The sequence below is a fragment of the Gallus gallus genome, chromosome 2 (genome assembly GCF_016699485.2).
Source record: "Gallus gallus isolate bGalGal1 chromosome 2, bGalGal1.mat.broiler.GRCg7b, whole genome shotgun sequence".
NCBI classification, from domain to species: Eukaryota; Metazoa; Chordata; class Aves; order Galliformes; family Phasianidae; genus Gallus; species Gallus gallus.
The window spans coordinates 126,693,366-126,713,376 of NC_052533.1; the positions used below are offsets into that span (position 1 = coordinate 126,693,366).

Here is a 20,011-nt window from a genome sequence, read left to right on the forward strand (position 1 = left end):
GAACACTTCCAGGGACAGGGCATCCACAACCTCTCTGGGCAGCCCGTTCCAGCACCTCACCACTCTTGGTAAAGAACCTCCCCCTGATATCCGACCTAAATCTTCCCTCCTTCAATTTAAAACCATTTCCTGCCATTATCCACCCCTGTAAAGAGTTGACTTGCCTCCTGTTTGTAGGTTCCCTTTGGGTACTGGAAGGTTGCAATGAGGTCACCCTGCAGCCTTCTCAGCTTCCTCAGCCTGTCTTTGTAGGGAAGGTGCTCCAGTCCTCTGATCATCTTTGTGACCCTCCTCTGGACCCTCTCCAACAGCTGCCTGTCTTTCTTGTATTGGCAGCCCCAGGCCTGGGACACAGTACAGTAGTTTGTGGTAGTTCGTGTAGTTTGTATTTGGCAAAGGTAGGGGTGATTGACTGGAAACTCAGGCTTTTATGGCATTGCACAATGGAGACCAATGCAAAACATGTTCAGACAGATGAATATGAAGACGATGAACACTAATACTAAGAGATAACGTTTTAAAATATGTTCTAGGACTTCGTCCAAAAAGAACTCTGCGCTTGGTGCTATGGACAGGAGAAGAACAAGGAGGAATAGGTGCTGAGCAATACTACCAGTTGCACAAGGTAAATAATGTCTTCAGATTATTTGCTTGACAGCACTTTTCTCAATAGTTTTGTGATATACTCATTATTTTTGTCAGAATGTTCAGCTTAATGTCTAACTGAAAATGGTGGTTCTAGTTCTGCCTGAAAGAATGTTTTGTCTTCTATCACAAATGTAAACTTCATATTGTTTTTAACATAAAGTGATGTGATCATGTATAGACTTGTTCCACTTGACCTAACATACACTATCACAAAATTGTTCTGAAGCAGATGTTGCACGAGGATATCTGCCATAGCTTCCAAACACACTGACATTCTCAGAATGTATGAGGAATGGTCTACATGTGTTGGTAATATAAACAAATTTTGTTTGGCTTATGTATTTCTACTTCATGGCATTTTTCCATAATATTTTACAGTGCAAAACAAGAAAAATCTTAATTTATTTTTAATGTTGTCTACTCTAAAATGCTCTGTGCCAGTTATTAGTTTTATGTGATTTGGAATACTGTAAATGCTTGACTTCTGTTGATGCAATTTCTGTTATCGGGATAAAAATACTGTCCATTTTCACAACTGTTTCACCTGTCAACAGCTACCTTTACAAAGTACAGCATGAGATAAAGGACAGCTGCATAAAGCTATTTTGGAGATAAGTCTTCAGAATATGTTCATTTTTTATTTCCCAGGAAATTTATGCTGTACCTGTACAACTAAGGTTAAATAGGTATCTTTTATTCTTTTCCATAATTTATTGGTATTTACTCTCAACAGTGATTATTATATCTGAGTTCTGCAAAGAAGGAACTAAGAGTTCTCATGGACAACAAGTTGACCATGAATCAACAGCATGCCCTTCTTAACAAGACCAATGCTTTATTAAGATAGGGCTTGTTTAGCTTGGAAAAAAGAAGGCTCCTGGGAGACCTCATTGCGGCCTTCCAATATTTGAAAGGAGTGTATAAACAGGAGGGGGAACTGCTGTTTACAAGGGTGGATAGTGATAGGACAAGGGGGAATGGCTTTAAACTGAGACAGGGGAGGTTTAGGTTAGATATTAGGAGGAAGTTTTTCACACAGAGGGTGGTGACGCCCTGGAACAGGTTGCCCAAGGAGGTTGTGGATGCCCCATCCCTGGAGGCATTCAAGGCCAGGCCGGATGTGGCTCTGGGCAGCCTCTTTTGGTGGTTGGTGACCCTGCACATAGCATTGGGGTTGAAACTCGTTAATCATTGTGGTCCTTTTCAACCCAGGCCATTCTATGATTCTATGATAAGATGTATTAAGAAGAGCGTGGCCAGCAGGTCAAATGAGGTGATCTCCAATCTACTCTGCCCTGCTGAGGCCAAATCTGGAGTACTGTGACCAGTTCTGGTCTCCCCAGTTGAAAAAAGACAGGGATGTTCTACAGAGAGTCTAGTGGAGGGCTTCAAAGATGATTAGGGACATGAGGGAGGGCTGAGAGACATGTGACTGTTCAGCCTGGAGAACAGAAGGCTGAGAGGGGATCTCATAACTGTTTACTAGTATCAAAAGTGTGTCAGTCATGTTGATGGGGGCAGACTCTTTTCAGTGGTGTGCAACAATAGAACAAGGAGCAATGGGCAGAAACTGAAACACAGGAATTTCCATAAAAACACAAGGAAGAATGTCTTTACTGTGAGGGAGACAAGGGAACAGGCTTCCCAGAGAGGTTGTGGAGTTTCCTTTTCTGGAGGTGTTCAGAGCACACCTTGAGGCTTTCCTGTGCAACCTACTGTAGGGAAACCTGCTCTAGCAGGAAGTTGTACTTCATGATCTCTACAGGTCCCTTCCAACCTCTACAATTCTGTGATTCTGTAAAGACAAGAAGAGTAAGAGTGTGTTCTGGAAGTCACCTGCTGTACAACAGTACTTAGAAGAAAGTAATGAATTCCTACGAGGATGCTTGTGGTGGTAAACAGCCTAACAGAATAAGTACATGGAAACTTCACTTTGAATCAGCCTCATTGCAATGAACAAAATTAAATCGATTTGCATCTGCAACAGAGTGGTCAGAGATCACTCTGATACTACCACTAACTTGTTTAACATTGCTAAGAAGTGTTTTAACTACCCATACATAATGTAGTCCTCCTTATACCTCTACATAATAGAGGAGGCCCAGCTCTCTAGTTTGGAAATTAAGAGCTTGCTTTCTCAGGTTCAGAGAGGTGGCAGATTGCAGTTCAGTGTGCATTAAGGACTCTGGATTTACTCACAGATGCCATGACGTTCAGCAGGATTAAACTGGCATGAAATATTCTGGAATACATCCCGAGGGAAAGAGCTGCTTCTCATTTACAGAAGTGCATTTTAGAAGAGCTGGAAGGGACAGAGCAAACATTTTGTGCCTGCTGCATGCTGCTCGTGGGAAGTTTATCACCTCTGAGCATTTTGGAAAGAGCACCCATTTCCGTCTTGGAAAATCAGCTTTATCCTATGGTTTTAGGACTGTCAGAATGCATGAGATTGTCTTATACACTTCATATCTTTTTTCAGGTGGTCTGTTCACTGTAGCCTCTAGGATTTATATTCAGAAGCAATATCAAAAAACAGGCTTAAGGATCAAATGTGAAAATATAAGGCAGATTTGGCTGTTGTTTGAAAGATACTGGATTACTTTACTTTTAAACTAAAAAAGATGTCTCAAGTTTTGCTGTGCTGATATGATTCCATCTGGATGTTGTGCTCTGCGAAGAAAGTACAGTCTAACTTAACATGGATTTGTAATTTACATGGAGAATTTAAGCAGAAACGACATCCGTCTGTTGTTTGTTGTTCTTGTTTCCCCCCTGCCATGTGATCTGGCAGAATTATAAATTGATACGACAACAGGACATTGCATTACTCATAATAACAAAACAAAGCAGATTAATACTGTACATTATATCTAGCGTGAAAAATATCTTAACCTTTTAATGATGCACTAGTGCAAATTTCTGGCAATTAGAGTAGGATGGCGCAAAACATGGATTCTTGATATTAATGAGTACAGCTGAAGTAAGAGCGTTATTTAAAGACGCCTTGTTAAATGAAAGATGGTCCACATGACTCATCTGCATAGCTGGGCTTATTATGACTTTAGTTCGCTACAAACAAGTAGAAATATGAATGCTGTAATTCAGCACAGGCAGACATGGATTTCCTTGACATTCTAAATTACACCCTCATGTCAGTGGATATGTGGCAGGGGAGAAGAAATGAGGACAATATAGTACTGGATGAGTACAGATACTCTTCTTTTTGTAGCCTATTTATTGTTTCTTTTGATTTAATTTCTGTTCTTTCTTCCTCATCTGTCATTGTAGGTTGCCGCTGGTGTATAGGGAATAAGTTACTGCAGAAGTAACAGATAGCAGCAACGAAGTGATTTTAGTATGGTGCAGGATAATTAACTCATATCCCCAAATAATGGCATTATTTGTATCACGCTCAAGTATTTCTGCAGTGGCCAGCATTGTAGTGTCTGTTTGCTAAGACTAGTCATAGGTATATTGACTTTTCTGAGCTTTATCAGAAAGTAAGAGCTGCCATATCAGGCTGACCAACACTCATTCTGAACCTGTCTCCTGTCACTGGCAGCACTCAGTAAATAGATGCCAGTGCAGCTAGAGTAAGATCAGTCACATGGATTACTAATTCAACCATTTTCTCGTTTTATGAAACATTTTTCTGGAGAGAATCTCACAGCCCTCATTTCTTTGTATGATTTTTTCCAAGATGTTTCCCAGTGCAGAGAGCCAAATTCCATCCAACAGTTTCAGTGCTTCCATCAGTGCAGGGGTGCCTGCTGCCCACCAGTACATCTCAGAGCAGTTCTGCCTTTGGGTAGAAGCCTCCCAGGTGAATCAGCAGCAGGGGAATCACTCCCAAAGAAAATACCCATCAAAGTGCTCACTGCTTTTAATTGGTGGCCTGTACTTAAATTTACTCCTAGACTGGAAAAAGGCCTGGTTTGTCTTCACAGTAAAGACTCCTTACTTTGATGAAGAGGAATGAAATAAAAATATCTAAGTGTAAATCAGGCTCCAGATCTTGATATTCAATGCGAAATGTGAAGTCTTTGCACAGTGCTTAGTTTTGCAATCTGGTTGTTGAGGATGACTCTTATCTACAGACAATATAAATAACTTAAAAAAATTTGAAGCATCCAAGTTGCATGAAGGAAGCAGGAGAAGTGTGGTTTAGTAGTTCTGGAGGAACTCATTGCATCTGTTCTGTACAGATTCTTATATACCCTTCAACAGCAGTACTTGATTACCTTCCAGAAGGTTTGAAGTATTTCATATACCTACTCTTATGATGTCTTACTGAGGGGACAAATAAGCATATGTAATTGTCTTACCTTGGTTTATACTTCTGGAGTTTTCACTCTTGGTTTGGAGAGGGAAAGTTCAAAGATGGGTACCTCACATGCACACAGATTGCTGAGGTTGGTGTTGGTCTTCTGTTCCACTTTCATTTCATTGCTTTGGACTTACTCTGCTAAAGATCTGTGTGCCATGAAGACAAGGTTACAGTTACTTACCCATTTGAATTAAGGGACTGTGAATGGCAGATAATTATTTTGCAGTATAAGCATTGCATACAATCTCCCAGGAATGCAAAAACATTTTGTAATTAGAATGCAAAGAGATACTGAGCCAAATTGAAATTTTCTTTAATAATTCTATTGGGATCATTGGAGGCATTAATGTGTTAAGAATTTGTTTCAAGCTGTACTAGAGTAAGCATTGCTAAAGTATTTCTGCATGTTTTTATTGCTATCTTAATGATGTTTAGGATGCTTACCTAAATATCTGGTGCACGTGCCACACACCGCTTGCACATTTTAAGAAAGATTTGATTTTCTGGAAAACTTCAATCATCAGTGTTTTCTATGGCTTCCTTTTTGTGTTTATTGCCTAGAAGATTTGATATTTTCTCCAAAATAAATTTGCATAAAAAGGGGGCTTTCTGAAATGTTGGTATCTCATCATTGCTAATTTAAGTACTCTTTATTGATGCTCACATGAGGCGTCTGCTGTAATTTACTAATGAGTTACTTTCTCCAAGAATCAAATACCCCAAAATTTCCTTGTCACTTTCAGGTGAAATGACTCTTCCCCTGAAAACATTGTCTCTTCAGAACTCGAGTTCTCAGAGAACACATGTCCCAGGGTGCCAAGTACTCTGCTGAAATGTGAGACGTGGATTTGTGTATGATTTGAACCAAACACATCCAGGACTTGAATGTGGGCTCTTTTGTCCAAACGAAATACATTGATCATTTAGCTATCGACTATTTTCAGGAAATATGTATTTAAAACTACTGTTTTTTGACTTGACCACTGCTGTCTTGTTGTTCCCTTGTTCTCTCTCCTTGACTTCTATCTTCCTCTTATGCCGAATGTGGGATGAGTTCAGCGTATTTACAATAAGCATGCTGGTTCTTTCTGTGTTCTACTAGTTTAGATTTGTGCAATACCATACATAAAAAGCAAGAATTTAAATAACAGAAACAAGAAACTGAGCAGAAAAGAATTTGTTTTACTTATGGATATAGGATTATTTCATCAAGGGTAAAATACAGCTGCATAGGATGCAGAAAGATAAAAATGAAGAGATAGTCTCTAAAGCCCTTGGTCACAAACCCTGCTTGCTTTTTGAGTGCTTATTTTGGCAGTTCCTTGACCTCCGTGTCATTTTGTTGTCAGCTTTGATTGAGGCAAATAACCTTATGTGGTGATTTCTATTTAGGAGATCAGGTTGGTGTCACTGTTTTAAAATTCTGCTGTGAATCATTAAGTTGAGAAACAGAAGAAATTAATAAAAAAAGGTTCAAAACCAAAAGAAAGTAATTGCACTGCCTAATTGCACTGCCTTTGCCAGAATTACATTTAACAACCAGTAGCATACTTGATTATATTCACCACAGGAAAACTAATATAATTGATCGATTATATTTTATACCAGTTCTTGGTCAGCAGGATTTCATAATTCTTCATATGGAATTGTCATGCTCCTAGTGAAATCTGCCATGAAAATCAGATTTTGCCACAATACAAAGAAGAGTTGATTCCCTCCCCTGCCAGAAGCAGGAAGGCCACAGAATCAGTCATGGCAGTGTGTCTCTTGGATGTCTGATGTTGGTTCTATCTGGGCAGATTTCATATGTGATGTTAAGAGAACTTTTTTGTCTTTTTATCTTTTATCCTGTTTCGTTCCTCAAATGAGTAGCAGAACTGTCATCTGAAACTTTTAAACTGGTGGAATGTCTGCCTGTGCTGCCCAGAAGGAGACATCACGTTCCCCATGTTACCTCAGGTACACAAAATGAGCAGCATACCAACAGATGAAGTCTGTAGACTCTTAATGTTTATCTCTGCCAGTGTTGGTTCTTCTGCCTTAAAAAATGATGTTGCTCATCACAGGATAGCTTAAACCTCATGAGAACAATAACTCAGTAACACAATGTATACAGCAACTATTTGTGAAGTGTTCATACATGGAAACAAGCATATATATGCTTGCGTATATACACGCGTACATTCATACATGCATACTAGGTCTCTGTTTATCTATAAACTTCAGCTACAAAGGTAGCCCAAGTATATAAGGGAATGGCCTCCAAGTACATACTGGAGGTATCCTTTCTCCTCCTCAAAGTCAACATTTTCTAATATGTTCAGTCCTTGGAAGAAGCAGTTCCAGCAGTTCAATGACTGTGCAGGACTAACTGGAGTTACTAAAAGAGACATCTTATGAGGATGGCTGTTTCTTGGCTTTCATGTTCTCTGCTGACTACAGCTCCTCAGTTCTTTGGAGTGTTGTACTGTAGGATAGTTGGGACACACCTGTCCCAGTTCCCTACAGCTGTGGAAGACAAAGAAAGCCATCACTTTTTCTTGACTCACTGTGATGAAGTTTCTCCTCCAGGACCTCTTTCTAAAATTACACGTCTCGTCCAAATCAGAACCTAAAAACATACTGTGTGAAAACAATAAGGATGTGTGTGCTGTGCCAGGTTCCAAAGTTGCTGATGTATTTTCATCAATCTATTGCTGAAAGTTACAAAAATCATTTTCTGCTGAAAATGCATACATCTGTAAAAGTTGTCTTTGATTTAAATTACTACTTTAAAGTAGAACATATTGCCTATTTTCAGATGAATGCTTAAGATGATCAGAGGGCTGGAGCACCTCTCCTATGAAGAAAGGTTGAAGGAACTGGGCTCGTTTAGCTTAGAGAAGAGAAGGCTCCGGGGAGACCTCACTGTGGCCTTCCAGTACTTGAAAGGATCATCTAAACAGGAGGGGGAACAGCTGTTCACAAGGGTGGATAGTGATAGGACAAGGGGGAATGGCTTTAAACTGAGACAGGGGAGGTTTAGGTTGGACATTAGGAGGAAGTTTTTCACCCAGAGGGTGGTGACACACTGGAACAGGTTGCCCAAGGAGGTTGTGGATGCCCCATCCCTGGAGGCATTCAAGACCAGGCTGGATGTGGCTCTGGGCAGCCTGGTCTGGTGGTTGGCAATCCTGCTCATGGCAGGAGGGTGAAGACTAGATGATCTTTGAGGTCCTTTCCAATCCAGGCTATTCTATGATTCTATGATTATGATTCAGTGTTTCTAAAACTTCTCATAAAGGGACAGTCATTCAGAGTCTCAGAGAGTGTTTGATAGTTCTGTATTTGAACATAGGCTTTAAGTTATGCTATTTTCTAGGAAGAGCATTTCTCTTTGATGTGCCTCTTTGCCGAAGAAAAAAAATGTGCAAAGTCAGTGCTACAGGTAATCTGATGCATACTTACACAGAGTAGTGCTGTCTGCAGGGCTGCCTGCTTCCTTTTGTCTATGATCCCTGGAAACTCACAGTACTGAATGTGATCTCTGTGACTGCTGGCAAATGACTGCATAGCAAACAGCAATACTGTGCAGAGAAAGACATGCCAGTGGTGTGTTTGTAGTGAGGAAAATGCTCATAAGTACATGACCGACTACCATGCTGAGCCTGCTGGAATTTGCTGAGAGCTTTGTTATTGGCTTCTTGGATATCGGTACCCCATAAGAACAAACCATAAAATCCTTGGACGTTTTTAATGGAGAGCTTTCTGACAAGGTATGGCAGGAAAATATCTTTTAACAGAAGCATAAGTCTTACTCATACCTTATCATCAGAAATAGTGATTAATCTTCAGCTATACAGCAAGTTTCTCCCGTATAATGATGTTAACTTTCAAAGATTTCCAAATCCCCATGTTCCTGATTTTACCTGTCTTCATTCAGAAAGGATCTGAGCTATATGACTGTGCTCATGGCTGTGATTACCTCGCATTGATGCTGGCACATCTCTCTTCCCTAGCAGCTGTTCTACTTTTTTCTCTACTTTCTATTTGTGCTGGTGGCTTCATTAAATAACTTTGATCCTAACTATCATTTCATAATTATACTACACCATCTTTATATATTCCTTTATATAGAGGACGTATAGAGGATGGAACAGGTTGCCCAAAAAGGTTGTGGATGCCCCATCCCTGGAGGCATTCAAGGCCAGGCTGGATGTGGCTCTGGGCAGCCTGTTCTGGTGGTTGGTGACCCTGCACATAGCAGGAGGGTTGAAACTAGATGATCTTTGAGATCCAGGCCATTCTATGATTCTATGTCTTTTGTTTTTTCCTTCGTTCCCAGCTGTCACATCCACCTAGGTGTTGTGTTTCCCATGTTTTCTCTTGACTTTCCTATAGTGTTAGTTGTCAGCCTAACAAACTTGGGTGTTAATTTAAACACACTTTTAGTAATGCAAGTGGGATGACTGTCATTTCACCCTAAGTTCCGTGACATGGTTGTTGCCTTGCTATACTTGGATGCAAACTGCTCTGAGTCAAATGCCAGAATACCAGTGTTGGTATTTATTAAAGTGTAAATCAATACCAGAAACCTGAAAATGCACTGACAGTTTAACCGATGTCCCCTATTACTGGAACAAATTAACCATTAGTCAAGGGCAGTGTTGTGCCATTAAAGACTTCAGTATTTTCCCTGTGAAGTGGTGGTTTTTCTCAGTGGAATTAAAAAGAAAACCAGTGAATGAGGATCTGGAGAAGTAATAACACTTAATTTTAATAGCCCCAAATTACAGAAGGCTTTTAGGACAACTGTTCCATCCTTTGGCCTTTCAGGTATCTCACCGCTTTAGCTGGGTAAGAGGAATTGCCATTAGTGATTCAGTAGATTAGTCATGAGATACTGGAGTCCAACTTAACATTTGGTAAGAATTGTGGGGATTTGGGTTGAATAAGTAGCTGCATGAATGATTGGGATTGCCAGCATCAGCTGCTGCTGGTCCATGTTTCTTACCCTTAGAGGTACCTGTAATTGTTTGCTATCTGTATAGTAAGGTGGTTTTTTCATAATTGAAAGAATTTTACTGTAATTTCATGTATGCAAGTGCTTGCCTTAGAGATGAGAAACACTTCAATCTTGGTTCTGCTTAGCAGATAAAAAAGATTCTCTTGTAGCTAAAACAGAAATTAAAGAAATTAAAATACAGGAGTTAAAAATAGGATAAGCATTGGCAAGGATCATGCCTATTTGTATCTTCAATGAAAATAGCAAGCTGTAAAAAGCCAATTTGCCCTTGCAGTATTTATTATAAAGTTTCAGTTAAACGTTTAGCCCAAGAGATAAACATTGATAATGTAAAGAGAAGTGATCCATTTTGTGATAGGAAGATAAAGGATTTAAGTCTGTGTGGAAGTTCAGAAAATTAGGCAGCGAGTTACACCACCAAGATTTCGTTTTCTATTATGTACTTAGAAAAGTGGCACGTATCAGGATGCAGCAAATGGAATTAATCTCTGAAAAAAAAAAATGTGCACTGCATTTAAAATGCTTGTTTAAATGATGCTCTGAGTATGGGGAATAAAGAAAGAAACAGCTGAGCCTACAGTTATTTTATTTTATAAAATCTCACAGTTTTGTTCTCCTGTTCCTGGAATTAGCCAAGGGAGCACTGAACAGACTCAGCCTGCTTTGATAAGTGCTAGTTATCCCTGCACCATAAAATGCAAATGACAAAGGATGCATATTCCGCATAGCGTATTTCTCAGTGCGTATTTCTTTACGCGTAAGCAGCAATGCTAATGTACATAAGCAAAAGCAGGCATAGTGAAAGCAACCCAAACTTCTTCCCTTCCCTTCCCTTCCCTTCCCTTCCCTTCCCTTCCCTTCCCTTCCCTTCCCTTCCCTTCCCTTCCCTTCCCTTCCCTTCCCTTCCCTTCCCTTCCCTTCCCTTCCCTTCCCTTCCCTCCCCTCCCCTCCCCTTCCCTTCCCTCCCCTCCCCTCCCCTCCCCTCCCCTCCCCTCCCCTCCCCTCCCCTCCTCTCCCCTCCTCTCCTCTCCTCTCCTCTCCTCTCCTCTCCTCTCCTCTCCTCTCCTCTCCTCTCCTCTCCTCTCCTCTCCTCTCCTCTCCTCTCCTCTCCTCTCCTCTCCTCTCCTCTCCTCTCCTCTCCTCTCCTCTCCTCTCCTCTCCTCTCCTCTCCTCTCCTCTCCTCCCCTCCCCTCCCTTTCCTTTTCCCTTTTCTTTTCCCTTTCCTTTTCCCTTTCCTTTTCCCTTTCCTTTCCTTTTCCTTTCCTTTTCCTTTCCATTGCAGTACCCTAATTTGAAACTTGACTGTGGATAGAAATAAAATTAATCCTATCTTCCAGTACAAAAAAAAATAGGGCACAAACTTTCTTAAGGACACGTGGTACTTAAGTAGCTGTGACTTGTTATTTTCTGTCCCCCAGTGAGTTGAGTTTCTCTCCCCAGAGCTTTTTGTCTTTGTGTTACTCCTGCACATTCTAAGAACTGAACAGCCTTTTTTCAGGGCAAGAATACATTGTAATGTATTGTGGGTGGTTTGTTTTCTCAGTTTCATATTAAAAACACATGTGAACATTTAAATGAGAAAGAAAACAGTCAAAGACCACAGTAATACTACTGGCAGTTTATGAAGTTTTGCTGTTCAGGCTTGGTATACAAAGATGGTTTACATTCAGAAATGCTCCTTATTGATGTTTATAAATATCTAAAGGGTGGGAGTCAAGTGGATGGAGCCAGAGACTTTTTGGTGGTGCCCAGCAACGGGACAAGGGGCAATGGGCATAAAGTGGCACACAGGAAGCTCCATCTGAACATGAGCACGCAGCACTGGTGAGGCCGCACCTCAAGTATTGTGTCCAGTTTTGGGCCCCTCACTGCAAGAAAGACATCAAGGCCCAGGAGCGTGTTCACAGAAGGGCAACAAAGCTGGTGAGGGGTCTGGAGCACAGGCCTTATGAGGAGTGGCTGAAGGAGCTGGGATTGTTCAGTCTGGAGAAGAGGAGGCTCAGGGGAGACCTTATTACTCACTATAACTACCTGAAGGGAGGTTGTAGTGAGCTGGGGGTCGGCCTCTTCTCTTGTGTGACTAGTGATAGGACTAGAGAGAATGGCTTCAAGCTGCGCCAGGGAAGGTTCAGGCTGGACATTAGGAAATACTACTTCTCTAAAAGAGTGGTCAGGCACTGGAATGGGCTGCCCAGAGAGGTGGTGGAGTCACCGACCCTGGAGGTGTTCAAAGAGCGTTTGGATGTTGTGTTGAGGGACGTGGTTTAATGAGAAGTATTGGTGATGGGTGGATAGTTGGACTGGGTGATCGTGTGGGTCTTTTCCAACCTTGGTGATTCTATGCTTCTATGATTCTACGAAAAGAACAGAGCCCTGGAACAGGCTGCACACTTGTGGTGCCTCCTTCTGTGGAGAACTCCAAAACACACCTGGGTACTTTCCTGTGACCTGCTGTGGGGAACTGCTGTAGCTGGGGTTGGACTGGGTGACCTCCAGAGGTCCCTTCCAAGCCCTGTGATTCTGAGATTCTATGAGACTTGACTTAACTAAAAAGAGAAGAGTCTGGAGAAAGTAGAGGATAAAACACAATTCTTGGCAGATTCTTAGAAAGAACTTATGAAAGCTTACGGGGCCGAGTTTTGATATTTGTGCAATATCATATTCACAGCCACTTAGTGTTTGGTTTTATATCCAAGAAATGGTGGTGGAATTCTCTACTGACTCACAGGCTTGTATAACCTGCTAATGACATGAATCTGTTACTCACGGATGTCACCTTTCTCTCGTAGTGATTTTCTTAAATAACTCATGACAGCCATAAAATTCTAGAATCACATCTGAGCACAGGAGTAAAAACTACAGTCCCCTACATGTACGAGTAAGTTCTCCCAGTCACATTTAAGACAGTCTGAAGTATAGCTTTCTTCAGTCTGACCTGGCCTTTCACTTCGCAGAAAATGTTCTGTAGCTCTCAAAGAGAGGGAAAATTTCCTTTGTGTAAAGTCTGTAAGTACTTCATTCCAATTAAACTTTTGTGACTGAGCACTCTGAGTGTATAAGAGGCAAATAAATGGCTCTTGGGTGCTAAGTTTTATTCTTTCAGCTAGAAAGAATTTTCCATGTATAGAAAAAGCGAACATTGTTATACCATTTATGCCTGAAATCATAACATTTTATGTTTCCTGTAAGAACTTACCTTGCAAAACACTGACTTCCTTTAAAACAGACATTATTCCTTCGGGTCAGGCAGAACTTTGGCATTTCAGTCCTCTAACTGAAGTCAGAGTTGACAACATGCTGTATTGAAAATAATACAATTCTGAAGAGGCAACAGCTGTTTTTGTCAAGTGGGCTGTCTTTCACATCCTGAACAAGCTTTGCAGGCATCTAATTTTAAAGCTGACCGGTCTGCATACCCTCCCCTGTGCACCAGAATTTCTGGAGCTGCAAATCTGAGTAGGAAGTGATTGCTGCAAGTGGAAACCGAAGTAAGGTGGGAACAGCTTATCTAGATGGTATTTCATAAATCCCAAACAAATCTGAAGTTATGCTGTCACAGTTACTTGTAGAACCCAGTATAAGCTGCCACTTATAATAGAAATCACAAACCAGTATGTTCCTTCCTTTCACGTTTAGGAAAACATCTCTAACTTCGATATCGTCATGGAGTCTGATGAGGGCACCTTCAAGCCATCTGGGCTGGCTTTTACTGGTAATGCCAAAGCTCGTGACATCATCAAAGAGATCATGGCTCTGCTACTGCCTATCAACATTACAGAAGTTTATGACACTGCAGATGGAACAGACATCAATTTCTGGATGAGGGACGGAGTGCCTGGTGAGAGTACTTTGCGAATAAAATTCCTTCCTTATACAGTGGCATGCTGGGGGAGAGTTTCTGCAGGCTCTGGCAGCCTGATGTTTTTAAGATCGTAAGGAAGACTTCCCCTTGAGGAATAATATTTACCACAGATAAAATGCAGAAATGTTAAAAGATAGCCAACAAAAATAGGACATAATTTGTATTTGAGATTCAGTTTAATAATGGTATAGATTATGCATAGCATAACATGCCTAAAATCTTCTTTTAGGCTTAAGGATTTATAATAATTAATCCCAGACTGGTGGTTTATAAATAGTAAACTAAGGCAGAGGGGAATTCTGCAGTGCAGAACAAATAATTTTTTCATTATTAATATTTTGACTTTCAAATATATGGCATCTTTTTACTGTTTTATATTTATATGAAGAAACAATATTTTCAAGAGATGACTTTAAAAGCGTATGGGACATTAAAGAGTGCTGAAGAGGTAAAATTCTGTGAAGTTCAAATTGGTATAGGGATTTATCTAGAGTATTATATCTGTGTCCCAGTGAGGAGCAGCTTGCTGATAAAGAGGCTTGCATGCTGGCACAGAGGTCCCCCCAGCAACCCCCCTGGCCAGGACACCCCATGCTGCACAAGGTTTTGCAAGGGACAAGAGTCCCAGCTAGAGGTCAGCCTGGGAAAAGCCTTAGTGAATTTCCATGGTAGTTTCCACTCTGGATTAATAGGGTGAAGAACAAAGTTTCATAACCCTGATGCTTAAAAAATTACAGTCAGTTTTAAAATTTTAACATTTTTTTTTCCTTGGTTCTTTATGACTGAAGTAGGCTGGTGCATTTCTCATGCTCATTTTACCAGTATTTACTATGTGATTGGACTCTCCTAGTAGTTGATTAACTGCCTTGTGTCTTACTTGGTCTTGTGCAGTGAGTTGTACATTATATTCTTTTTATTTATGGGCAGAACTCTTTGCTTCTGGCCCATATGGGTTGCACCATGATACCATGATGTTGGCTACCATGATAAATGTATGGAAATCTAATTTTCAAGGCAGAATATCTATGCTGGACAAGAAGTACGGGAGGGTAGATATTGTTGAACAGCCAGAGATCTATCTTCAGTTGGTGTGCTGTTTTCCAGGTCAGGTGCAAGCTGTTCAGTGTGATGGCATACAACTGTGCCACTGCTGTGCACAAGTGTTCCTAGACTCTACTTATGAATCTCACATGAATATGAGCAGTTTATGCTGGGTTTAGAGACTGTAAGCACTGCTGAGAAGCTGTAGCTGTGGTATGCATTGTCCTCCATAGCCTGTAAGCATCCGTACAAGGATGTGTGGTCCAGAAAATGCAAGCGTATCAGAACAGGTAAGACACTGGGGACAGCATGCTAGGGATATTACAGATGGTTAACTGGTGTTGCTTTCTGCCTACTACACCAAACTGGGAACTTCCAGTCAGAGGGTGATAGATCATGGAAAAAGATACTAGATAATGGAGTTCAGTTGTATTTGATAAGAGCTCACTCTGAGGAGCAGCACTCAGGAAAAGAGGGAGCCCAGATCTCTCAGTATGAGGCTCTGTGGTCAGATAGGTCTCTGGTGTCTTCAGAAAGTATAAGCTGTAAGAAATATCATAACCTATAAGCTTGCTTTACGCCTTAGTGTAAAAAATAAATACACCACCACTGAGTCCTCTGTTTTAAAATCTGATTTTCTTTCCTATTAAAAATTTGGCACGTTAATTCGTGTTGGTTTTTTCTATATTCCATTCGAAGCTTTGATTCATTTAACTTCCAGTTAAGCAAATAATACAGTGTTCTTACAGCGTAAGGCACAGAGATTCCTTTTTCCCCATTGAGCCCTGATGGGAAGGATTTAACTCCACTAAAAACATTTCTGCTGCTTTGGATTGTATTTTATATTATACCAGGCAGAAGTCTACAGCATCTTGTAATCTTCACGCCTTGTCTGCAGTATTCTCACTGCTTGAATGGGTCCTTATGGTATATTATAACATTGGAACAAATTGAACACCCTGTAACAGCTTTTATAATTTTGTCCAATTTAAACATGCAGTCAAGTGTTGACACTTCATCAATTTTATTTAAATATTTTCTTGAAAGTACACTCAGTGTCTTTCTTTCTGTAACAGTTCGAGAAAATGTGGTCTACTTCTTGAACAATAAGAACAATAAGAATCGTTCTCTAGCATTTTTCTCCTTTACTTTTTAAATAGATTCTGAGATTCTCCTTTTTATGTACAATTAGAAATCTGCTCCTTCTGCTCCATTTGGTCTGAAAGATCCACAGAGCGCAAGAGTACGTGCGTTTTACAGCGCTTGTTTCTGGTTGCTTCTGGGACAGGCGCGGTGACTCCAGCTCCTCAAACTCTGCCGTTTCCAAAGTTCTTATTTTTAAAGGGCATGCAACGAAGTGTCCTTACTTAAATTTTTGTAAGAAAAAGGTGCTATCTACTCGCAGAGGGTAAGAGAGGCCAAATGAGTTCAGAGTGTTTTGCGAGCTGTGGAATGAAGCTTAACAAATGTCCCTGAAGTACAAGCAAGGTGATCTGTGCTGAACACAGCAGTTTAATGCTTTGTGTCCGTGAAGTATTAGATATATTTCCATCAGTGGCCTTTCTGTTTGATTATTTTCAGAACAGCTCAGCCCAGCAATGAGGAATGTCTAGAGCTGTGTTTTTCTAGTGATAGCCAGTTTTCAGCTACTGAAAATATTTGTGTAGCATTTGTTTTGCTTTTCCACGAAGCATAAATCAAATTAAACTTTTGTGTGTGTGTGTGTGGCATTGTATTTTATGCTATATTGTTACACTTTGAGGTGGCCATAGATCCTTAGACTGCTTCTTTATTAATTATGCAATTACCTTCCTCACTTTTCTTTTTAAGAGTTCAATTATGTATTTGTTTTTAATTAGGCGTGTATCTAAACTGTTGCACATAAAGCCATTCTTTTCCAACGCTATGACATCGTCAGGTTTGGCCAGCATTTAGAGGTGAGGAGACATTATTATTTTGTTTGCTCTTTCTTTGTTTCTTTGTTTGGCTTCTGTGCATGCTCTCGCACAAGTCTTGTACAGTATCTGAAAGGGATAAAAAACCATTAAGCAAGCCCGGCTGGGCCAGCACTCCGATGGTTTTGTTTAAAAAGCGAGATACAATAATCACAAATCTGCTCCTAAAGTGATTTAGACCAGTTCTTAAGATAGTAGCACTGGGGCTGGGTCAACCTTCCCTGCAAGCTTCTGGAAATTGAGAAGGGGAAATGAGGTGATTCTATTTGTGTTATGGTATCCAGAGAACATTAGTTCAGCTTTGGACAGCAGGGGAGAAGAAAACAGGTGTTCTCCCATTTCTGCAAAGGGAAAGCTGTTATGACGCACAGTTTCCCAGAGAGTTGGTTCAAGTTGGCTCCTTTCTGCTGGTCTTGTAGGGGAGGTTATTTGTTGCTGCAGTGCTTCTGATGAGAACATTTGTCCGTGAGGAACTGAGCTATATTTGAGACCAAGCTGACCCAGGATATCAAACAACTCTCAGAAGGCATGTGGCAACTCTTCTATTTAAAATTCAACCAGTGACCTAAAGATGAAACTCCTTTTTAGAGTGTCACACCGAACCTTGCTAGTAGTTCGTGTCTCTCTGTCTCCACAGTGACAGTGTCTTGCTTTTTTGGTACGTTACAGGAGAGGAGAAATTATTCTTCCAGAAATGAATAAACCAGTAGCTCATCTAACTTTAATATTTCTTCAAAAATCAAAATCTCATTGCTAACCCAATCTATTCGTCATTTTCCCAGAGCTGGCAAACAAATACTGTCATATATCATTTTTCTCATGTTTATAGAACTTCTTTATTACCTTCATCTACAATAAGATATGTTTTGGATCTTAGACTTTTATATGCAATATTTTCTTTCTTGTCACATAAGAGGTCAAACCCTCGAGTTCTACTCGTTTTCCAGACCATGCTGTCCCTTCATCCCCTGTCCCTCCCATCAGTCAGAACACCAAGCACCATCTCATGCTTGCTTGAATGCGTGAGCTGAGCCCAACCGTCTGCTTGGTGTCAGCCAAAGGCATGCTTGAGAAAGCAGTGTAATGGGAAAACTCCCCGACTTGGGCCTGTCAGCTGAGTGTGGAGAGTTAGGTAGGCTCTCTGTTCTCCAAATTATTAGTGGATAGACTCCTTTAACTCTTGGCTGTGTCACTGTTTGAAAGCAATTTTCCGCTGTGATGCTTGATCCCTAGAATACCTGTTCCATGGACTCATGCAGACTTGATCTTTGGATCCAGTTTCTAAGCTTCTCTCTTTTTTTTTTTTTTAATAGAATAATAGAAACTGTAAGAGAGAAAAAAAAAATAGGAAAACCAGACCATCATAGGCTTAGGACTTCATAGACCAATGCTGAAGAGTCTTTGACTTGATTATGCAGAAGTAGTGAATTTCTACAGTCTTTTGTCCTGTAAGATGAGGGAAAGAAAAATTGGTTTCCTTAAAAAATAGACATTAACTATAAATCCCTCACTTTAATAGATAGCATTCTAGATATATAGCATATGTATAGAATGGATAGCATTAAATAGATTTGTGATCTGAGATGTTTAGTGCAGTGTCAATTGGAGAGCCTCCATCTCTTCATCAAGTGACTCACAGAAGTGAAATGCCTTCTGCTGTTCAATGAGGAAAAAGTTGAACAAAACTCCTAAACCCTACTCACAAAACAAGCTTTTCACATTGTATCCAAGAATTTTGATAATTTTAGTTACTTCACAAGTGCCTCAGTTTTGTACTTGCAGTTTCCAGGTGTTGAAACACACCAACAACACCAGTTGCCAGCCACCAGGTGCCTGGTTTGCTTCTCTGTGGAAATGAGGTGTAAAGGGCGTCAGCTATGCACCCATGTCATCTCCAAGTCTTGATCTCGTTAAATATGAGTTAGGTATATCAGTAGTGTCATATGATAATTAGCAAAATTATATTGCTTTTTCTAGGTCATTTGTTTCCTTTTAAATATTCTATCATTTTAAGGGAAATATGGTGAATGAGTATGTTCTTCTGCAGAAGTCAAATTTTCTGCGACTTGGGAGGTATTAAATTAAACCAGTATGCTAAGAGAACAATTTTAATTGCTTAGCACTTAAAGAACCTACTATACAGGCTACAGCTATTAGAACCATTTAAAATCTTGATTGAAGTTTGAACTGCGTGTGTATTAATCTATACAATAATTCATATATTCGCTAATTTATCATTGTTCCATAAAAATAGGCTTTTGAAATTAGAAATAGCTCTAGAGTAATTAAAGGAATTTAATATGCTGTAAATTTTTATGAAGGTGAATACCTTAAAATGCTCATAGTTTAGCATAATATCTCAGTTACATTAGCCTCTCATATGACCTTGTCTGCTTTTAGCAGCATTAATAAAGTCTTTAAGGCTAATCATTTAATGAAAGGACTAGTCTGTAGATTATGGTATATTTTCTTATTAGTTGTGCTATTTGACTACCAGACAAGCTTGATCATACTTCGCATACAGTTCTTTTCACCTTTGTTCTTGGACGTGTCTTTTTTTTGGCGTATTGCAGTATTGAACTACTTGTAGTAATTAGCCAAAAGCATCAGAATTGTAAGTTTTTTTTGTTTGATGTAGAACAGACCGAAGACATGCAGATGTTCAGCAGGAATAACGCAGCTGGAGACAGGATGAAGAACAGTGCCTGAATGCAAATTTTAATAGTAGTTTTAACAGGGCTCCTATAATATGTTTCTCATGTACATTTCTAATATGATAGCACAGAATGATTCTATCAGATAAAAAATAATGTGTCATTTTTGGGGCAGAATATTTCATGATTGTAACAAATACATGAAAACTGCTCATTCAGATTCATTTTGCCACAAATGAAGACTACTTCTAAATTAACTTTCTGACGTCTACTTTAACTATGAGTTCCTACTGTTCAGCTAATAAGTTTTTGAGTCAGAAAATGGAGACTGGGAGAACAATGTCCCTTCTGCTATGTGAAGATCAGGTTTGTGACTGCCTGAGGAACCTGAACTTCCACAAGTCTATGGGTCTCAATGAGATGCATTCCCAGAGTTCTTGGGGAATTGGCTAACGTAGTTGCTAAGCCACTCTCAATGATATTTGAAAAGCCATGGAGGTCAGGTGAAGTTCCTGGAGA

General features: G+C 40.1%; 1 protein-coding gene across 4 annotated transcripts in view; it reads left to right on the forward strand.

The window, feature by feature from the left end:
- CPQ (carboxypeptidase Q) overlaps positions 1-20,011 on the forward strand; it is a 163,765-nt gene that overhangs the window by 118,973 nt on the left and 24,781 nt on the right. For all 4 annotated transcript variants that reach the window (XM_025147113.3, XM_046920523.1, XM_046920516.1 and 1 more), the window contains 2 exons: positions 534-625; positions 13,617-13,818. In XM_025147113.3, the coding sequence (XP_025002881.2) occupies positions 534-625; positions 13,617-13,818 (294 nt within the window). The remainder of the gene's footprint in view (positions 1-533; positions 626-13,616; positions 13,819-20,011) is intronic.